This window comes from Halichoerus grypus, chromosome 2, assembly GCF_964656455.1.
Source record: "Halichoerus grypus chromosome 2, mHalGry1.hap1.1, whole genome shotgun sequence".
Taxonomy (NCBI): Eukaryota; Metazoa; Chordata; class Mammalia; order Carnivora; family Phocidae; genus Halichoerus; species Halichoerus grypus.
The window spans coordinates 6,943,002-6,964,892 of record NC_135713.1 but is presented as its reverse complement, the minus strand read 5'-3'; the positions used below and the strand labels follow the sequence as shown (position 1 = coordinate 6,964,892).

Genomic DNA, 21,891 nt, shown 5'->3' with positions numbered 1-21,891 from the left:
TCCTTGGCTCTAGGTAGCTTGTGTGGTTAGCAAAGTGAGAGAGAGCTAGCGGGCCTTCACATGAATGACTACAGGACGTGGCTCGTGGTCCTCCCCGGGGACTGGGACTTTGTATTACATACGTAGCACTCGGCTTTCTTCATGCTTGCCTGTTACAGGTTTAGAAATACTGTCTGAAAGAACAAGTAAGAGGCACTGAGAAAGCATGGGGAGAAATATGCAAAGCTGGTTTCCTCAGCAGGAGGACGAGCCCAGACAGCCCCGTGCGCGGCCAGGAGCGCACCGATGCCTTCCTGCAAGGCACGTTCCATCCGCGGCCACATCAGATTGGTCAGACCGGGATTTCAGAAGTGTTGTGACTTTGTGTCCCTTCCCAGTGGATGGCGTCTGGTCTTGCTGGTCTCCGTGGTCAAAATGCTCGGCGACGTGTGGCGGTGGGCACTACATGAGGACCCGCTCGTGCACAAACCCAGCCCCAGCCTACGGAGGAGACATCTGCCTGGGGCTGCACACGGAGGAGGCGCTCTGCAACACGCAGCCCTGCCCGGGTAAGCGGCCTGCCTGATTGCCCGACTCGGGGCTCAACCCGCCCCTTCCCTCCCTTGATTTGCAAATGGTGAAAGTGATGAGACCCCATGAGAGCAAACAGCGAAAGAAGGGAACACCTCAATCCCGCACTGTTATCCTTGCAGTGACGTCATAGCACATTGTTCCACAGGAGAATAAACAGTACTCACCGTGCCATAGTTTCTCAACTAGTAACAGACACGGGTCATCCCAGTGCATTATTAAAAGGTTTAACCTGGTAATGGGATCTGAAAATCAGGTTGGGGAGCAAGGACAGCCCTTGTGAAGGACTTGGCCTCCGGTCCGGGAGTCGGGGGGATCCAAGCTCCGAGGCTGGCTAGCACAGGTGCTCAGTGGGTACACTGCGGCAGCATCCTCGTCCAATGATCTGGTTTGTCCTGACGTGTGGAGGCCGCTCGGAATGGAAATGAGACACCTCTTCTGAGTCTAACTTTGACATTGAAACACTCATAATTTTAATTTTTTTACTTGCTCCTGCAGATCTTTCTGGAAGGTTCCATTTATATTGAAAAGTGCCTAGAAACCAGATTCTCACAGTCATTCCCAAACCTCGTACTTTACACGTTTTTTTTTTTTTTAATTTTATTATGTTATGTTAGTCACCATACAATACATCATTAGTTTTTGATGTAGTGATCCACGATTCATTGTTTTTGTATAACACCCAGTGCTCCATGCAGTACGTGCCCTCCTTAATACCCATCACTGGGCTAACCCATCCCCCCACCTCCTCCCCTGTAAAACCCTGTTTGTTTCTCAGAGTCCATAGTCTCTCATGGTTCATCTTTCCCTCCAATTCCCCCCCCCCATTTTTCCCTTCCTTCTCCTAATGTCCTCCATGCTATTCCTTATGTTCCACAAATAAGTGAAACCATATGATAATTGACTTTCTCTGCTTGACTTATATCACTTAGCATAATCCCCTCCAGTCCCATCCATGTTGATATAAAAGTGGGGTATTCATCCTTTCTGATGGCTGAGTAATATTCCATTGTATATATGGACCACATCTTTATCCATTCATCTGTTGAAGGGCATCTCGGCTCTTTCCACAGTTTGGCTATTGTGGACATCGCTGCTATGAACATTGGGGTGCATATGGCCCTTCTTTTCACTACATCTGTGTCTTTGGGGTAAATACCCAGGAGTGCAATTGCTGGGTCATAGGGTAGCTCTATTTTTAAATTTTTGAGGAACCTCCACACTGTTTTCCAAAGTGGCTGTACCAACTTGCATTCCCACCAACGGTGTGAGAGGGTTCCCCTTTCTCCACAACCTCTCTCAAAGTGGATGAAAGACCACAATGTGAGACAGGAATCCATCAAAATCCTAGAGGAGAACATAGGCAGTAACCTCTTTGACATCGCCCACTTTACACGTTTTTCAGGAAAAATGTAACCTCTTTACCGTGGATCCAGGCACATGTTTGATTTCCAGATTTTCCCTGTAATGCAGAGATGATGCTGAAATTTAAGAAGAAGAAAAAATCAAACTGCATTAAAAAATACCTTTTTAATTTGTTCAGTATTTCCAAATAATACTGAGAGCACATTTTTTTGACCTCCTTACTTAAAATATGAGTGTTTTCTTTTCACACGTCCTTAAGCCTGGGTGAAGGTAACGAATCCTAGCAAATTTTCCACTTCAGGGTGACGTGTCCTTAGATCACTCAGCTCTGGGCCTTAACCCCAGACTCGTGCCCCGATCTTAGGCACATAGGCAGCAATAAACCTGGGATAAAATAAATCTACGTCAGGTTCTGCCGGACATTGGTGTATCGACTGCAGAACCGTGTTTGTAGCAGAAGGGAAGGTGCTCGTAGTTGCTGCAAGCCCCTCTCAGCGACCTGGTCTCTCTCGTTCACGCACCGTCCTTTCTCTTGCCCGAGCTCTGAGGCCTGTAGGAATTTTGGCAGGAAAGGGTTTGAGGACTGCTCTTCACGGAGGGGCATTGCCCTGTGGGAAATGGGGTCTGCACTAAAGATTTCTCTCCCCTGACCACAGACCGTCTCTGCACAGCTGGACCTCATGAATTTGTGTATTGTGTGTCCAATTACAATGACTTTAAAACATTAAAATAACATGGATTTTAGAAAAGCACTTTTGCTCCAAGGTCTACAAGCTCTTTTATTCCAGCCCGTGTGTAATTTATTTACTGGGATACTCAGAGGATACGTGTCCATCTTATTTATACACAGCCCCATTACAAATGTAATATGAAGGGGCGCCTGGGTGGCTCAGTCGTTAAGCATCTGCCTTCGGCTCAGGTCATGATTCCAGGTCCTGGGATCGAGCCCCGCGTTGCACTCCCTGCTTTGCAGAAAGCCTGCTTCTCCCTCTCCCACTCCCCATGCTTGTATTCCCTCTCTCGCTGTGTCTCTCTCTGTCAAATAAATAAATAAAATCTTAAAAAAAAAATGTAATATGAAAATTTAAAGTCACGTGTGTGACCTGTGGTGCTTCCAGGTGGGTTGATCTCAGGGGCATTGTTGTCACATGTCCTGTCTTCCGGTCATTGCAGAGAGCTGGTCTGAGTGGTCAGACTGGTCTGAGTGCGACGTGTCTGGAGTGCAGGTCCGTGCCCGCCAATGCATCCTTCTGTTCCCTGTGGGTAGCCAGTGTTCTGGAAACACCACCGAGAGCCGGCCGTGTGTTTTTGATGCCAATTTCATCCCAGGTAAGGGCAGGGAGGCTTGTCAGTGTGAACCAAATCATTTCCATCATTTAGAGAGGAAATGAGTCATAGGTGGGAGTTTTATCTGTCATTTGAGGTCTTGTTTGGTGGAACAGAGATGATTCTATCAACTCTTGTGGTTTCAAGGTAATTAGTAGATTTACAGATAACTGTAGGTTTAGGCTTGAATTTGGGCCATGCGTGTTAAGAATTTTTTTTCTAACACAATATCTCCTACAATTTACTGACTATAACACGGTGAGACGATTTTGCTCAAAAAGTCAAAATAGATTATCCTGTTATTTTAACATTATGCTAAATGCCTTTGCAGTGCTGTGTGCATGTGTTTGTACAGAGAAAAAAGGCCAATTATTTATGCAACCTTGGTTTACTTGGGAAGATGGAAACCTTCCATGGCTCTCATCTTGGAGAAGAGACTGGCTGGCCCTTGGGCTATAGGCTTTTCCATGTGAATCGATGTTCAGTTATTGATGATAGCAAGTCATCTGTCATATGTAGGCATGGTGTTAGATATTTCCAAGTCATTTTGTCTCTGTCCACTGTGGACTTTAGGGCAGTGATGTAGACCAAAGCAGAGACCAACCTCCCACAAGGTAATAATAGGTATTTACCTTGTTTTCTTCTACGTATGGAAAAAGTAACCACATTTTAGAGAAAATTATTAGCTTTAGCCTTATAAGGTGCTTCCATCATGTAAGGTATAGAACTGCAAGTATTTATTGTATTGTTTTCCTTTTTGACTACAGACATATTGCTAATTCTTGTTACCCACTGAAAAATCAGTACAGGAAAGAATAGTGTCTCTGGTCTCCTGAAATGGTGTTTGATCCCTGTGGGTTAAACCATTCCTAGGATCTGTTCTCTCGTTGGCATTTTACTTGGGTATATAATATGTGTCATGGCAAAGAGCACGAGTGGGTGCTGAATGGGGGCTTTGTTTGACTTTATGGCGATTTCCTTGGAGCTGTAGTGGATTGGTCCCCTCTGCAGGGAATTTGACAACACTGCTTTGTTCAGAGGCAGGAACACCCAGGCAGATACTGTGGGGTGCACACCTGGCAGAATATTTGGTAACAGAAAATCAGCACATACTCTGGTCTTATTTTGAAATTAGTGCCCTGGTTTCAACCCAGAGGACCATAGCCTTTTCTTTCCGTGATAATGAAACTCGCTCCTTCTTAATCCAGATGACCTTGACCAAATACATCTGAGGTTGGTTAAAACAAAGAAACATGCAATTTTTTTTTTAAATAAGGAATCAGGCTTTTGGAACTTTGACTCACATAAAACACGAAATCATTAGACATTCTGTAAGTGACTCATTGATGTGCTCTTTCTTCCCAACACCCTTTACACGTCGTGATTTAATTTTTTTTCCAGAAGTATCTGTGGCGAGATCCAGTAGTGTAGAAGAGAAACGGTGTGGGGGTAAGTTCCTCTTTTTAACTAATTTTTAATTAATTTCTGATATTTTCCCATCATTTCTTTTCCCATATGTTTCATGTGATGTTTGGCCCAAGAAGAACAGACTGGAGAAACTCTTGATCCAAACACCTTATACTTTGGTTAGTATGAATGCAAGTAGTCAGTATTTACATCTGGATGAGTGGTTCTCAGGTGCAATATCTACCAGCTCATCAGCATCACTGTGGGAGGTGGTGGGAGTGCATATTCTCAGGCCCTGCCTCAACCTGTAGGATCAGAACCTCTCTGAGTGGGGCCCAGCACTCTGTGGCTTAATAAGCTTTTCAGGTGATTTCTTTAGGTGGATGCTAATAAGCTTTATGAACCAGTGATCTTGATATTAGATATAGTTAAATTTCTTATGAGTAAAAAACTCAATTCAAGCATTTCCTTTATATTTATAGTGCAGATACATGGCAGCCAGCCTCTAACGTGCAGACTGCTGGAGTGACAACATTGTAATGGGGCATAAGGTTATACCTACATCTCTAGAGGTGGTTTTTAAACTTTCTGCAAATCTGAATGACAAAACTCACATTCTCTGGTTCCAGTTCATGCTAAATTTGGACTTGACTGTCTATGTTTACCTTGTCTGGACAGGAGGGGCTGACTGTCCACTGGTCAAAGCCCATCCTCTGTCCACCTTTGGTAATCAGAGCCAGTATCCACACCAAGACCACAGATTCATCCATGTGGCTGGTGACCTATAAATATCCATTCCTGCCATAATCCAGTCCACCAGCAGAGTCCCAGAAGCTCAGCCAGAGGCTCTGGTCTTTGTTTATTTTCAATCAGAATCCAGAGCTTCGTGGATGTGTTTTAGGAATGTACATACTGTTAACTACATTAATTAAGAGCTTACTATTTGTTGCATTCTATCTATTTAGTTGTTAATCTGTTCATTTATTAATCTTTGCGGAGCACCCGATCCATGAGCTCTGTGAGGGGCACTGAGTTGACCATGGGGACACCAATAGCCCCAGCCCTTCTGGAACCAGCAGTCATATCATAAAAGACCCCAGTGCCTGAGACATTCAGTGTCTGATGTCTGACCTACATTGGTTCAGAGAGCTCACAGACTGGCAGTCACTGACTTGGGATCCACTGGAAGATGAATAGACACTAGTTCCCATGAAAATAATCAAAGCTGTAAGTGTCCGTTAATATTTTTAAATCAGTCACTCTACACCACCGTATTAAATGGCAAGAAGTATCCTATTTGATCCTCACAAAGAGCGTTCACGTAGGTGCCTCGGCTCACAGTTCCTTAATGTAAAACCTTTGGAAATGCAGGAGGGTTTTAGAATTTAGCATTTTTCAGGTTTCAGCTGGGTCGTATGGGGCATATGACGTCTATTACGTAACACTCTGCAGTGCCCAGGGCTACATTCTGCAACCAGTCTCTTTCATGATGCTTTGTGAAGTGTGGGCAAAGTGAAGATGCCAATGCTTCTCCTGCAGTTCTATTTAGTTCTGCAGCAAAAGGGTCGGGTCAGGTCATGCTTTGCTGCCAGGTGAGTGATGAAAAATCCGTTTCCAGAGATTTTGGTTTTGTGAATTGCAGCCATGCACTGTCATCTGCATTAAGGTCGGTAAGAGTCAGTGGGATGAGGCCACTGGCCGAAGTTCACACAGGTAGTCAGCACTGGAGTCACAGATGGGATCCAGGCAGTGGGAGCTGAGAGTCCCACGGGAGAAGGATCCTGGCAGTGGGCATCTGGGAGGATTGTGTCTGGGGCAGCCCTGGTCAGGAGACAGTTTTGGACAACACCCAGGGTCCAGGGACACCTGCTGCCCTTGGAAGCAGCGTAGGTCCAAAGAGAAGCAGAGCTTTTAAGGAGTGCCCCTGCCCTATGGGAGGCCAAGCCAGAACTTCGGGTCACCCAGCTGATACCTCTGCAGAGTTGACTGGTCCTCCATGCCCACCAGAGATTCAAAAACCATTTTCCCCAGCCAGCCTTCTCTGGGTTAGGATATAGGAGACCTTCAAAGGCCTTGAACATCTGGGAGAACATGGTGCAACATCCATTCCCATCCTAAAATGCTGCTTCTGTGTGTCTGAGTCCGATGGGCTAATTGGCTACCCAATCCCAAATCAAGCCTTGACATGCTATTGATTAGATCATAGAGACATTCCTTACTCTGTAATATTCACAACTGATATTTTTAGATCTTTAGGCTGCTAACATGGACACACCAGGACAGGCAAGTCAGAGGGCATATGGATCTGACTGTAGGGCTGATGGGTAAAAAAAATCACCTAGCAAAATATTTTGGGATGTTTAGGGAGACAACAAGATGTCTTTTTTTTTTTTTTCCCATTTGAAGAGAAATCAATCAAATTTTGTACAGGAAATCATCCAGTTGACTGAACTGGGTAGGTGGTTTCTATTCCAGCTTTTCTGACCAAAAACAACAGAAAAAAAAAAAAAAGCATATTCCAAGCAAAGAGCCACATTAAGCAAATTCAAAAGAGATTTAATATACACTATTTTTCCCTATGCAGAAAAATGTAGGCCTATTGAAAATTTTCAATTTATTATTAGTTTTAGTTTTAGTTTCATGAGACACAAAGACTAGATAATCCTCATTAATCCTCATAAAGATGTCAGTTGGCCCCAGCCTCCCCGGGCACCTGCACACATGATCCATTTGACTAATGACAAAGTATCTGCATATGGAGAGCATCATGAATCTTTCACATGTTATAATAAAGTGTTATCAGTGCAGCAGAAAGTACTTTTATCGGTAGAAGGCGTTGACCCTGGGGAGTCAAAACGGCTAAAGTATAAAACAGTGACAGCACGTGCGAGATCTGCTCTCGCTCTCGCTTACCTTGAGCACAGTTTCAGTGTGATGGTAGACGCTTCTGGTGGTGGCTGGTGGGATGCCCCCTGGAAGCTTTGTCCAACCGGCCCCCGTGGGGGGCTGTCCAGCTCTGGAGGCTTCAGACAAAATCGGGAAAGGCCAGAGATTTATGAATTGTTTCCATTTTGTTAAACCATGGACCAAAGAATCAAGAAGTGAAAAACCGGTGGATGTAGGGAGCAGGTGATGCTTGTGGAATATTCTAGTAACATCTGCCGGGATTAGCCAGCGTCTGGTGCTGAAGACTTGGACGCCTGCGTTAGGAATGGGGTAGGAGCGAGGGGGTTGCCGCTTACAGTGAACCCAGCCTCTGTGCATGCTGGCCACTCACCTGGGGAGGCCTCTCCCTCTCTCAGGGGTCCCGGGAACGCGGCATCCGGGAGTAGCAAAGGGACACGGCATAGAGGGAGACGTGAGGGTGTGGGGACAGTGAGGGTACCCCACCTCTGCTGCAGATTCGGGCAGGAGCCAGGGTGGTTGAGGGGCAAACACCCCAGGGCCTGGGTGCAAGGGACAAGCTTGTAGGCCTTCTCTCCCTGAGAGCCTGGGGGCCTCTCTCTGTGGCTCTGCGATTTGCCTGGTGTCTGCAGTGTGCCGAGAAGGCATTTCCAATGGTTCTCTTTGGGTGCAGGATGGACAGACAGATCAGGGAAGAGCGTGGGTGGCACTGCACCCCCTGGTGGTGTGTGGAGGGGACACCCTGGGGGAAAGCCAGTCCTCGGGATGTGTCCTGTGTGCAGGGACAAGGCCAGTAACCCACAGGCGACAGGTTACACAGGGCACCAACACAGCGTAGAAAAAGCAAGGTCATGTTCTGCTTCACCCGATTTTCACTAAGCCCAGCTTCATGAGCATTGCCCAGATGTTGTCTTTATTCCCTGAAAGGCTTGAAACCTTCATTGTATGGTGTTCTATCAACACATGATGAACATCTATTTTTCTGTGTGGTTGTTTCTCAGACATTACAAAGATCTTTGTTATGTTACCTTGATGTCCCTCAAGCCAATCCCATATTAGAGACATAAATCCATGTCTGCTCATTTTTTCAATATCTTGTATTCATAACTCAAGGAAAATAACCCAAAGATGCTATTTAATAGAAAAAAATATGTGAAAGAGGGTTGTTTCATAACCATTTAAAAGATCATATTTTATTTCTTCGGCACAAATCCTTTATTTCTTTGGTGCAAAATTTTCTTTATCAGGTCTCCAAAATACAGTACTTTTGAGCAATAATTGGAAGCAGTAAGTGCATTCTCACTTTGTTCATATAGGCTGTAGGCAGGGATGCTCCACCTGTTAAGGAGCATGAAAAAAATGTTCTCTAGGAACCCCCTAGACCAGAGATCATGCTGCACTTGAAACAGATGAGCAGACTTGTGCAATCCTTTAAACGAGAAAAATGCTTCTGCTAGTATATTAAGGTGATCTCCTAAAGACTCATTATAGTCCGTAAGAGCATTCACTTAAAATATGCTGTGCTCCCTGTGGGGGAGTGTGTTGGTGGCCATGACATTTCAAAGGAAGGTCATGGGCCTTTTATTTTGTCTGGCTCTTTTCATCCAAGTGCGTTGAGCTGCTGAGTAGTGTGTTCTTTTCCAAAGGAGCGTCACTTTTCATACTGTCTTCCCAGAGTTCAATGTGTTCCACATGATCGCCGTGGGGCTGAGCAGCTCCATCCTGGGCTGCCTCCTTACTCTGCTCGTCTACACCTACTGTCAGCGGTACCAGCAGCAATCCCACGACGCCACCGTCATCCACCCTGTTGCTCCCGCCCCGCTCAACACCAGCATAACTAACCACATCAACAAACTGGACAAGTACGACTCGGTGGAAGCCATTAAGGTAAGGGATCGGCAGACGGAGGTGCAAGGAAGAGCCATTGGCCAAGCTCGGGGGTGGGGGGTGGCTTGAGTGAAAGAGTGGAGAGCAAGGTAATGGGTGCCCCTCATGATGAGCTGCCGTCTTAGCTTTGCTTTGCCTACAAAAAAGATGGCGCCTTCTATGGGGAAGTAGGGTAAAAATAGGACTTGGAAACAGCAACGGATAAAATGCCGGAAAATATTGGGTCATTGGCCAATGTCCAGCTCTGCCTCCAATCCCCAGGATGGCATCCTGAGAAAAATTGTTACATTATGATAAAAACTATCTTCAAATAAATTTTATGCATAATGAAGGCTCTTCAGCTTTGCATGCTATTATGTGACTGGTGTGGGATGAAGTGTTCTGTTAAATTTTCTCAATGGGTGATTAATTCAGTGTTCGCCCCAGAAATAGAGAGTCAATGGCCAGTCTCCTCATTCTGAGGAAGAAGGAGTGGAAAGGACATCAGCTCTGGACCAGGCAGACCTGAGTCCATGAGTCACCAGCTGAGGCATTGTGTGTCAGGGTTTAGAATACAAGTCAGTTAATTCGTTGAACCTCGGTTTCTTCATCTTTAAAATGGGTATAGCAATGTGTACTGTCATATCTCTGTTGTGAGGACTAAATGGGATAACATGCAGGAGTCGGGGTATAGCTGGAAGGACACGCAGGGCTCTTTTCGACTTCACCCCACATGCCCTGCCACCCACATGAATGAAGGACGTTCTCATTTTGATATTCCTCTTAAATTGGTGGTTCCCCATAACATTCCCAGGGAGCATTTTGATGCTCTCTCTGCTATGATGGTTTCCTTTGAAATTTGATTTCCTTCCCATGTGGGAATACGGAATGTCTTCAGCCCTTACAACTTCAGGTGGTTGGGAGGTCTTGTGTCCTGGGGACCACAGTGTCCTCTCTTGTTTACTTGGACAGAGACAGAGCCAGTTGGCTTTCACCCGTGCGTCTTGCTTACACCAGGATCCAGAACCCACCAGCACCTGATGCTAATCACCTGCTAGGGCCAGGGAATGAAGCCCCAGGCACTAATAACACTCCCCTCACACCCTCTCAGCACTGAGCTCCCAGAGTATGAGGAGGAACGTGAGCTCCTTTTATGAGCAAGAACCTTTCAAACAAGCCTTCAGAATCCAAGAATGGGGCACCTCTAAATGTGATTCCAACCTATTGACTTGTGTGTTACTTTAAATGTCTCAAGAGGATTTAGCTGGTCTTCTGATCTCACTTGAGATCCAGGAACCACCCAAGATAATAAGAAGTTTCACTGCTAGGAGGGCAGAGGGCTCTGAGGGCACTGACTGCTGCCTAGTCTCTAATGATCCTTCCGGAACTTTCTTCTGACACCTTGCCCAGACCAGTCCTGGACAGTTGGCCTCTGCCAGCCATCTGACATCTTTATCAGTCCTTTTAATATTGAGGGTAAATATTAAATAGTTTGCATTTTGAAAGTGTGGGTGACTTTAATGACTTAATAAGGAAGGACAATCCGTGTCAGAAGTGGCTACAGTAGCCTGTGTTGGGGGTCCATAGCTGGGCCCCCCAATAATGTGCATATTATGGCCTGCTGAATGAGAAGGTACAGGCCACACGGGATCAGCAGGCAGCTCCCTCAGCACCCGAGCTCCTCCTTTGGGGAAAGAGAAACCCCGGGATTGTTTTAACTGAAGGCACAGTTTCACTACACTCACTCAAAGGAAGTCAGGCCCCAAGGATTATTACTTACCCGTGCGCGTGAGCCTGGGGAAGGGCAGCCCTCCATCCCTGGTCAGCAGTGAGCAGGAGACAGAGAGAGGGTAGCAGGCACCTGTTACTTATAAGGTGGTTCGGGCAGACATCACTCACGTTTTACAGGCTCAGCTCTTAAGTGGCTATTTTATTTTTTAATTTTATTAAAGATATTTATTTATTTATTTAGAGGGTGAGTGAGCGGAGGGGAGGGGCAGAGGGAGAGGGAGAGAATCTCAAGCAGACTCCCTGCTGAGTCCATCTCCAGTCCCTGAGATCATGACCTGAGCTGAAATCAAGAGTCGGACACTCAACTAACTGAGCCATCCAGGCGCCCCTTTAAGTGGTTATTTTAAAAGGTGTCCCAGGATAGCTCTATTTTTAATGTCCTGAGGAATCTCCATACTGTTTTCCAGAGTGGCTGTACCAGCTTGCATTCCCACCAACAGTGTAAGATGGCTCCCCTTTCTCCACATCCTCGCCAACATTTGTCGTTTCCTGCCTTGTTAATTTTAACCATTCTGACTGGTTGCGGAAGGGGAGGTGGGTGGGGGATGGGGTAACTGGGTGATGAGCATTAAGGAGGGCACGTGATGTGATGAGCACTGGGTGTTATACGCAACTGATGAATCATTGAACTCTACATCTGAAACTAGTGATGTACTATATGTTGGCTAATTGAATTTAAATTAAAAAATAAATTAAAAAAAAGGTGCCCCAGGAAAAGCAAAACAGGAACTTATGTGGAAACACTAAACTGGGGTCCTTAGGTAAATGTTCAGACTCTGGGTCTGAATGGGCTTGTCAGGCTGCAAAATGCCCAGGCAGCAACTTAGAATGACTGTTTTCTCATCACTTGCTCACCTGCTAACAACCGTAGAAAATGAAAAGAAATCAAGCCATTTGAAATTTCATGCATTTACTTAAATAAGCTCCTTCAAAATCTCTTATCAATGTACCTGTCTGTGATAATCAGAAAGCCGCTTAAATTCTACTCAGTTACATAACATTCAAAGTGTCTGTTGATTTGAAATCACTAGAGTTTTAGGTTTGTTGAAGGTTTAGTTTTCTCAAGATCCATATATCAAAAATTGCCAACCTCATTCTGGTCATGAGGCAGGTCCTCAGGAAGGCAAATAAGGGGAGGAAGCAAGTAAGTGACAAATCACATTTAGAACAATGGAGAACAATGTTCAAGTTCAACATAATCATCCCCTCATTATGTTATCTTTCCGAAATACTGCTTGTGGAGTATTCTTAAATCTTTCTTTTTATTATTACTTTACTTTTTACAGGCGTTTAACAAAAACAACTTGATCCTAGAGGAAAGAAACAAGTACTTCAACCCGCATCTCACTGGGAAGACCTATTCTAACGCCTACTTTACAGATCTCAATAATTACGATGAGTACTAATAGCTGTTATATTTTTGGCTTCTTGTAATCCCCCAGTTTCTCAAGGCCTGTCCTCCATGACTGCCCATGTTTCCAAGACTTCAGAGATGAAGTTTGGATACATTTCAAGTGCATTTCAAGCCACGAGTGTCCCATTGCTGCCAAAAACAGACATCCTTAAAAGCAACAAAAATCTAAATATGATGTCGTGAAAACCTGGTCTAAGTGCTTGATCATTGTTGAATGAGCCATGGCGTGAAGTTTTGTTTTGTTTTGTTTTTATTGTGTTCAGTCCATTTTTCTAACAAGTCCGTTGTTTTTGTGAGCTTTTTAATAAATGTACCACCCACATAGGAAGGAGTCTTTAGAAATAGGAATGTCTTCCTGCTCTTGAGCATAAATCTTCATGATGTTTTAATTCAAGAAAATAGACACTTCCGTTGAGAGTCCCCCTCCCTCCACAAGGAGTTAGGTCCATAGTATTTGATAAAATGAAGGATATGAATGTGGCTGTATAGTTATGCACCATGGATCTCCCATCTTCCCAACCTGGATAATTCTGTGGAATCCTTGGAAGCAACTTGTGTGTTTGGACTTGGGATGGTTCTCACCTGGGCAAGGGCAGGGATTCACCCGGGCTTGGGACTGCAGAGGTGATGGTATGAGGTGTGACACACTCATCCCTCTGTTGGTCTAGATGCAGTTCTTGTGTTGTCCCTGGTGGAGTTGAGCTTAAAGACCAGAGGCTCAGACACGATGAAGGGTCCAGCGTTCTGCGCAATGCTGCAAGGCTAGCCGCCATATTCTCACTTCTGGATTTCCTAGCATTCCAGGGAGCTCCTTGTCACGTGGTTGGCCCGGAAGCCTACCTGTCCGGTCCATAGTAACATCCTGAAGAGCCATCTGTAAAACCACCACTCGTTCACCATTTGGATATCCTCCTCAGCCTCTCTTATCCCTGCAAGGAAAGATCGTGAACATTCATAACACCAATGAGGGAAAGTATTAAAAATACTTTGAAATATAATTGAAACCAACTTTTTTTTTTTCCCGTGTTATAGGAAGGTTCGAAAGAACTGACATTTAAGGAGAAGTAACTTTTTATTTTCTGTCTCCTGATAGAACTAGTGTATGGCAATCAGCCCCTTCCCAGAGCATTACTGACGTGTAGAACTGGTTTTCTGCAGCCCATCGATGTACATATTGAAGTGGGCCCCAAGTACCCAGCTGTCATTTGCTGCCTCCGGGTCCGGTGAGGAGGTTCTGGTGCCTTGTGTTTCTATCTATCTCAGTGCTGCCCTCCCCTCTGCCCCCTCCCACCTCTCCCTGCACGGAGGCAACAGCATTTCAAGATGTACCTTGAGAAAGCAGGGAAGTGAGGTTGTCAGTGATCCCTGTGGTTCTGAGCATTGATCACCACTAAGCATTTCAGAGTGCCGTCATGTATTCATAGAGGTCCCCGAAAGGAAAAAAGCGGGAGAAATTACTCATAAACAACTGATAAATAATACATGGCAGTTGGTTGAATAATTTTTGGAAGAAAGAACATGATTGAAACTGCTCATCGGACGCCCCTGAGCGACATGGACAGTAAGACACGTTCTTATTGCACAGTGAACCTTCAGATTGGTGAACGTACGCAGCGCGGGCAGTGAGGAACACAGACTTATTAGCACACATGTTTTTATCCTATCCAGTTGAAAGAAACAATTTCAGAAAGTGTTGGGGGAAATCCCACGTTTAGTCAAGAGTATCGTTGTATTGAAAATATTCTCACATACCCAGATTTTCAGAAGCTACTCTACTAAAATTCCAATTTAAATGGCAGGGGGTCTCCGGGAGGTCGGAGAGGTCGCACCTGAATGGTGTTCTGGGTCTTTCCAGGGGGGAGTCCATGTTGCCTCTCCTGCGTGGCTTGCCCGCTGTGTGAGGCCGCTCTGCTTGGACACACAGAGCCGAAGTCCACACTGAGGAGGTGAAATTCAGCCAGCTGGTTTCCTCATTGTTCCTCAGCTGGATTTGCATTGGATGCTTTAACTTGTGTCTTCACTTTCCTTTAAGAAAAATGTCCTCACTGCGAAGCACAATGTAGTTGCTTTTGAATCCCTTCCCCAGTGTTTTCTAAGCTTAAAAGGTCATTTTATCTCCCCTGGGAAAGAGAATACTAATATTTGGAGAAAGCATCCCTGGACCTGATTAGAAATGCTTTCTAAGTGCTGTCCATGCTAGACTTCAGTCCATCCCCTGCCGTGACTGGGGGCAGCACCCACCCTCCCCTTGGAGTTTTCACGTTTGCTGATTATACGTCCTGGAACTTACGGCTGCTGAGAAATGCTCTCATCTTTGTTCTCTGAAACTCTACTTAAAGAAAAATTACTCTGGCTTCTCTCTCTCTTTCTGTGTCTCTCTCACATTCTCCTTATTTCACAGAATTTCAATTCGTTAAGAATAATTTTAACTATAATCTAAGTATTTTAAGCAGCTACGGAGTAACTTTTGCTTTTCCATCCTTCTGCGGCTGTTATTCGTAGGTGTGTGCCTCCCCTCCGTACCCCTGGTTGTTGCCTGAGCCCCAGGCGGCCTTTCACAGGGGTGCCTCCCATGTCCACCCGGACCTTCTCCCTAAAGCAGCTCTCCTGGAGGCTGCCACGTTTGCCTTCCCCGTGGGTCACATTGTAAGTTTCTGGATGACTTTTTCTTTCGGTCTTTATCTTTTTTTTCTTTTCCTTCCTTCTGTTTTCCTCTCTCCCTCTCTCCTTCCTTCCTTCCTTTCTTCCTTCCTTCCTTCCTAGTACAAGCAGCACAGACAGGGACTAATACTTTTAAGCCGCACTCCCTCTGAACCTAACATCGAATGACACTAATCACAGTTAAATCTCTAGGATTATTTCTGGATAGGGTTGAAGTTTGCCTGTTTTCATTAGGAAACTGGCTTTCGGCTCACATTAGTCTGCGGAAGTGATTCCCAGCGGCAGGGCTGCTCAGGGTCCTTTCTCCAGACCAAACGAGTCTCCATCCAGAGCGCCCAGCCTGCAGAGGCTCACGTCCTATGGAAGGAGAACACTGCACGGCTTTCCCCAAGGAGCGCTGTGGACCAGCGGCTGGCATGAGCCCGAGGGCTCGTCACCCCTGAGCGATGGGACTGTGACTTGGGAGGAGCTCTGCCCCACGGAAGCCCCACCGCCACCAGACCCGGTGCTTCCCTGCAGGGTTGCCCAGCTCACTGGAGGCCCATGTCCCTGCTGCTTCAGGGAGACCTCTGTGCCCCACTCCTGCGGGGACATTCAGCAAGCCCGCTTCAGTGCATCCTGAGGGCAAGTGGTGCTTCCTTGTGTGTGTATGCGGGGCGGGTGGAGGTGCCACAGGGCCTGCAGAGGAGTGGACTGTGGGGGGACACGCATCCCTGCCCCAGAGAAGCCCCTGTCCCTGGGAAGGGGCCGCCCTGTGCTCAGGGTGGACCAGGGTCTGGCCCCATGGACTTGTGGAATGATGCCAAAGAAAAGAGAAGCCAAGGTGGGAAAAGGTGAAAATGGGGACCTGGTGGCTCCCGAGCTGAGTGTGAGGGCCGGTCCCAGGTGGGGAGCCACAATGCACGCACAGTTCTTGGGGTCCGATGCCGGGACTCTTCCAGGACCAACTGCCCAAAGGGCGGGAGTTTCAGCCGAGGGTGGCCTTATTTACTTATTTATCTGCACATGGGTGAGAGTCGTGGGACTGAAAGCCCAGGAGGATGAGTGTTTCCACTGGAGGCTTTGGTAGAATCCGTGGGTCAGACCACCTTCCAAGTTATGGACAAAGTCTCAGCGGGGGAATCCTGTGTCCCCAGGGCCACCTACAGGATACATGAGTGGTTAACGGAAGATCGGAGGAGATTTTATGTTAAATACATATCTAGTCTGCACTCAGCTAATCATTTTGCATAAACACTCCCTTAATGCACACTGAAGGTGCGGTCTTGGTAGTGTCTGAATTCACAAGTATTCTGATGCTTCTTTATGACATTTACTTGTTTTTAGAATAAATCGTGGACATGTCCCTGACACTGTCAAAACACCTTCAGCAGGATCTTTTACACTCCATTGGGGTTTTCTGGTGTGTGGCATTTGGGGTCCACTCCATTGAAGTCGGCATTTCCATCTCAAAAGCTGGCTCTGGGGCACCATCCAGGGGCAACAGGTACCAGTGGGGGGTATGGTGAACTGCTTCTACCTCAAAGCAGCCATTCTCCACAGAGCAGGACTGTCCCTAAGCCTCCAGCTCCAATAATCAGTGTTCCCGAAGGTGGGAATTACAATGAGAACCTTAAATCAACTCATACGCAAACTCTCTGCTCTTCTTTTTAAGATGAGGCAAAAGTGGAGTTCTCGGATTGCGTTGGCATGCCCAATACATTCATCCCTTCTCATGTCTCCATTACGTCATGGCCATTCTTGTCACCTGGTGAGAATATGTGGACACAACATTGCAGATCTGATTACCTATGATTATCTATTGTCAGAAAACAAAGCCATGCTGAGCAGCACCTTGCTTCTCTGCGCAATGGGTGTGAAATGGGAGAACGTAAAGTAACTGTCACTTTGACCAGAGGAATACACAAAAAGGAATGCCAGTTATTCAGAGATCAAAGATTTGGAGACCAGAAACCATTATGGAATTTATTTCTGCTTTTGTCCTTTATTGAGATCATTAATAATAATTGATTGAAAGATGCTTTGTAACTGTACACATACTGACTCAAGGTATTCCTATTCTCTGTTTTGATAATCTGATAAAATACAGGGAAATAAATGGCTGGAATCCTTGGTTTTCCCTTTGGAAACTGAAAAGTAATGAACAAGATGCAATGTTGGATTATTGGCAGGGATTTCTATAATGACTATTCTGTCATTTTTTTTTATTATCCTGTCTCCTTTTTTTAATGGACTTGTATTAAAGATGTGTTATACGTATTTTGGGGAGCAGATGGATCAAGGTTTTTTCATCTATCACATGTCGCATTATCAAAAATTTGATACATGTTACAAAAGCATCAGGAACGGAGATTGTTCTCTCTTGAAAACATAGCTTACACAGCACAGGGACTTAGAACATCGTCAAAACCAAATTCAGAGCCTGACACCAAGTGTACAGTTCCTAATGTAAGCTGCCTCGTAGTATTTGCAAAAGATCATATTTGTTTTGCCATCGAAAGCAATCAAGCTTATTACCCATGACCAGAGTCAGAATCAATTTTTGTTCAAACAGACAGGTTTTACTCTATTTACATGGTGGGGGTAACTAGCCAAGGATAGTTTAAAACCAGAAAGGAACAAAGTAGAGAGAGAAAACCACTCTGTGGCACTTCTTAAGCCAACATTTTGGACCAGCAATGCCATCCACTCCATCTCTTTATATTTAGGAAGAAATCTGAGGCCAGTGGTTGGAACATGAGTGACCCTATTCTTTTTCAGCTTCGTGGCAACTTAATGCCAAGTAGTCCAAATGTTAGGCGAATGGTAGTTCTACTGGTAGTTCAGACTGGTTCAAATGCTCGATAAATATGAGCTGGGAGCAAAATCTGGATTCTGGAAAATCCCAAACTGTCCTTCTATCATGTCACTGAGAAAAAGGCATTGTTCTCCATCCGCTGTAAGTGCAGGTAGTTTAATTCCCTATAAAAAGTTGCCAGGGCCTTGTTTGAGATGGTGATTTGTCGTCTCACCTGGATATTATTGGTTCCATTTCAAAGCAGAGGATTGATTGGCTGCACTTTGAAGAAGATCTTGTATGTCTCTTTGAACTCAGGAATAGAAAATGACCCAAGGAGCACATCCTAGGTGTGATGTCTGCCCCCGCTGGGTAGAGCATGTCGCCCCAGAACAGGGGCAGGTGTGTGTTCCGAGTTCAGGTTATCCTGCTCTCAGCCTTCCCGAAAGTGACATCACTTTAATGATACATCTTCCGCAAAACGCATTAGGGTTTGGTCTGCGGTAGGGATGCCGACGTGCTGCCAATCGAAGTTAGAGTGTTTGTTACTGTCGCTCTTCAGGCAAGTCCACAGATGGAGGAAAATCAGGCTGGTGACAGCTGGTACAGATACACTGAGTGGAATGAGAACCACCTAGGACTTCGTGCGCTTTTTTTTTTTTTTTAAGCCAACGTCAGCACTGCTTACAAGTACACAGTTGTCAACCTTAATTTGGATTAAGAAAGTTAATGGTGTTTTCTCTGCTAAAGGTGTTTTTTCTTATACCGTCACTGTGGCCACAACATCGAACTTGAACTTCTGCCCTTTGAAAGAAAGCACAGTTTGAACCTTCAACCCCCGCTCCTCCATTCACCACTGAAACTCTACGTCATCTGCAAAGAAAACGCACAAACTTGGTCCAGTGTAGGATTCTTCAAAAGTGGGTGACAAAGCTTGTGTGTTATGCCCCTTGACGTGACTTATGAAGATGTTATGCTATTAAATGCCTCGTTCTGTGTTAATTTGCTGTTGCTGTTTTGTGATGCAAAATAAATGTATTCGGGATTGTTTCAGTTTTTCACTGAACCTTCTCCAAAGCCAACTACAGCCCTTGGGAAACTTGCAGAAAGTTCTTGACCTTAAAATTAATGTTTAAAAGACAATAAGTAGTAATCATAATGGGGCTTTTTAGATGAGGTAGCATTTGCCTTTCCCTTCCTTTGAATGAGGAACTGGAGTTTCGATTGCCCTGTTGGAATCCTCGTGAATTGCCAGAACTTTCTTCACTGGGCCGTTGGGTGCACTTTTTTTCTGTCCTTACGTTCGGTTTTCAAGGTTTCATTTGAACAAAAACCTTATTAGAAATGTGTAATACAAATTTCCAGTAGTCTTCACTTTCATGTTTTCTGTTCATCAGTTCATTGGTCTTAAATGCTCACTTGAGAGCTGTCCAGGTCTATATCCAAGAACGGTGTTTAATGACACCTGACAGATACATTGCTTTCAAAAATCAGTTTGAGGTGCCAGCTGTGGCATCCCAGGCAGGGAGCTCATGAGCTGGTGTGTTGAATCCATTACGGAAATTTTGAGAAGAGGCGGGATGGGGGGGTTACCCGCCGATCAGCAGAAACCAACTCACACCTGCTCCAGGTCCCAACTCTGAGAAAAGCAAACATATTTATAAGATAAAATGAGCTGTTATTACAGAAGGGGAAATGCTGTGCTCACTGCTCTTGGTGAATTGCCAGTTTCTATAATCCAAACCAGTTCATCTTTTTTAAACAATAAATACATGAGGAATGGTCCTGAGTGCCACTAAGAGTGCAATCTTCCCTCCATAGCATCCCCTCCACACCATCGCTATCTGCCAACATTTTTCGGACAAAAGAAGAGAATCCTGGCTATGTACAGTATAAATTGTATTATATTTTTTGTACTTATGTTTTATGTAAATAGTTTGTCTCATTCAATTGTATGTGAGCATTGAAATAAATCCTACCATTTAGGAAACAGTTTAGTGAAATTGTTCTTTGCCTCAACTTCCCTTTGCCCCCAGAGGTGCTAAGGCGTAACAGCTCCTTGAAGAAGGTTTCATCAGAGTGAGACTGGACAGCCTTCTGGGCAAACCCCCGATCAAGCTCCTGTTTGTTCTTCAGATCCCAAAGCCTCTTGAGTGGTGGCCAAGATCGGCACGCCCACAGCTTCACGATGATTCTGCAATGCAGTAAACAAGTAATAGAAATATTTCTGCAGGTGACAGGACCTAAGTGACCAGGAAAGCCAACCAGGGTTTTAATTTACTAGGCGTTGGTATCAGGTACTGTTGATGGTTCATTCATTAAGTTCTCTTCATCTTCTCTCCAGCACACCATATTCCATTATTTCTTGCCTAAAACAAGGTTTTTCTAGAATGAACTGCTGACTATCAGCATGAACGCAGAAGATGCGTGACCCAGGAAAACCTCTGTTGAGTGAAAGCCACATTTTATATTTCAGTATCCATGGTCCCCTTACCTCTTTCTCTCTCTCTCTTTCTCAACTGTTCAAGACATAGTTGAACAAGGCAGGGGTTGGGGGTGCAGACGCCTGCAGTTGAAAATCCCCATATAACTTTTGACACGACCCCCCAAAAAAACTTTACTAATCGCTTACTGTTGACCGGAAGCCTTACCAGTCAGAGACACAGTCGATTAACACATATATTTTTTATGTTGTATGTATTATATACTTTATTCTTAGAGTAAGCTAGAGAAAAGCAAATGTTATTAAGAAAATCATGAGGAAGAGAAAATTTACAGTCCTGCATTAATAAAAAATAAAAATCCATGCGTAAATGGACTGCACAATTCAAACCTGTGTTGTTCAAGGGCCAACTGTGTGTGTGTGTGTGTGTGTGTGTGTGTGTATACACTCACATATGTATGTACAAAAAAGTGTAATTTCATATGTATATAAATTTTTAATTGCCTAAAAAGCTGAAAGAGCCCATTTAGTAAGGAGGCCAAAATTAACATAAAGTAAAAATATATAGTGAAGCATGTTATAATGATTAAACTGTTCTTAACCCCAAGGAATAAAATATTAATTTTTAATTTTTTTAAAATCTGTATTTTGCCCAAATCACCCAGGCTGACTACACCGTTTAAAGACCTCTCTCCTATTAGAAGGTTGGAAGGTTGGATGTCCTTTAGTGCTGAAAGAGTCCCAGAAGAATAATTTCTTTAAGCTTCTTGGGGACATCTGTTCTCTCCCCATTGAATACATTGACAATCCAGGAGGTTATTAGCTCTGGCTGCACATTATCTGAGAGTTTTTTGTTTTGTTTTTAAATATCATCCAGATCCCATATTCAACCAATTCAATTTGGATTCTGAGTATCTCTAGTTTATTAAATATTAGAATTTTAAAGCATTCCACGAAGAACCTACGTTTGGCTGTCAGTTTAGAAAGTGCGTGAAATAAGTGTTGTACCACAATTTTCTTTCTTGTGATTGTTTCTCAGAATCTTTGTATTTACAGAGATCCATTCTGCTACTTAGACATTCTCACACAATGCTTATGTAACCAGTTCTTCTTTTTAGAGTCTACTTCGTTCTTAAAAAAATAAAATGGAAATATGATTTAAAGTACTTTTTTGGACCTATTTGAAATATATAATGTAAATTTCCATTTAAAGTGTCTCCTGGTGCCCAGCTTGTGAAGAAAGCAGAAATGATTGAGCATCTTGACTGCACAAATGTAGCTATTTAATGTAAAAGGAACTTGTCTTTAAAATAATATCTGAAATAGGATTATTTTTCTGGAATTACACTTGGTTTATCTTTAAAGCAG

The 21,891-nt window shown here is 44.5% G+C and overlaps 1 protein-coding gene across 8 annotated transcripts in view; it reads left to right on the top strand.

Annotated features, from left to right (window-relative positions):
• The window catches only part of SEMA5A (semaphorin 5A), a 479,512-nt gene extending 459,437 nt beyond the window's left edge, over positions 1-20,075 (top strand). For 5 of the 8 annotated variants that reach the window (XM_036104506.2, XM_036104481.2, XM_078066551.1 and 2 more), the window contains 5 exons: positions 378-548; positions 3,109-3,264; positions 4,663-4,710; positions 9,248-9,459; positions 12,516-20,075. In XM_036104506.2, coding sequence (XP_035960399.2) covers positions 378-548; positions 3,109-3,264; positions 4,663-4,710; positions 9,248-9,459; positions 12,516-12,635 — 707 coding nt within the window. In that variant the 3' untranslated portion in view covers positions 12,636-20,075. The remainder of the gene's footprint in view (positions 1-377; positions 549-3,108; positions 3,265-4,662; positions 4,711-9,247; positions 9,460-12,515) is intronic. The other 3 variants (XR_013445480.1, XR_013445478.1, XR_013445479.1) reach the window with 3 other exon arrangements.
• Positions 20,076-21,891: the final 1,816 nt, after the last annotated feature.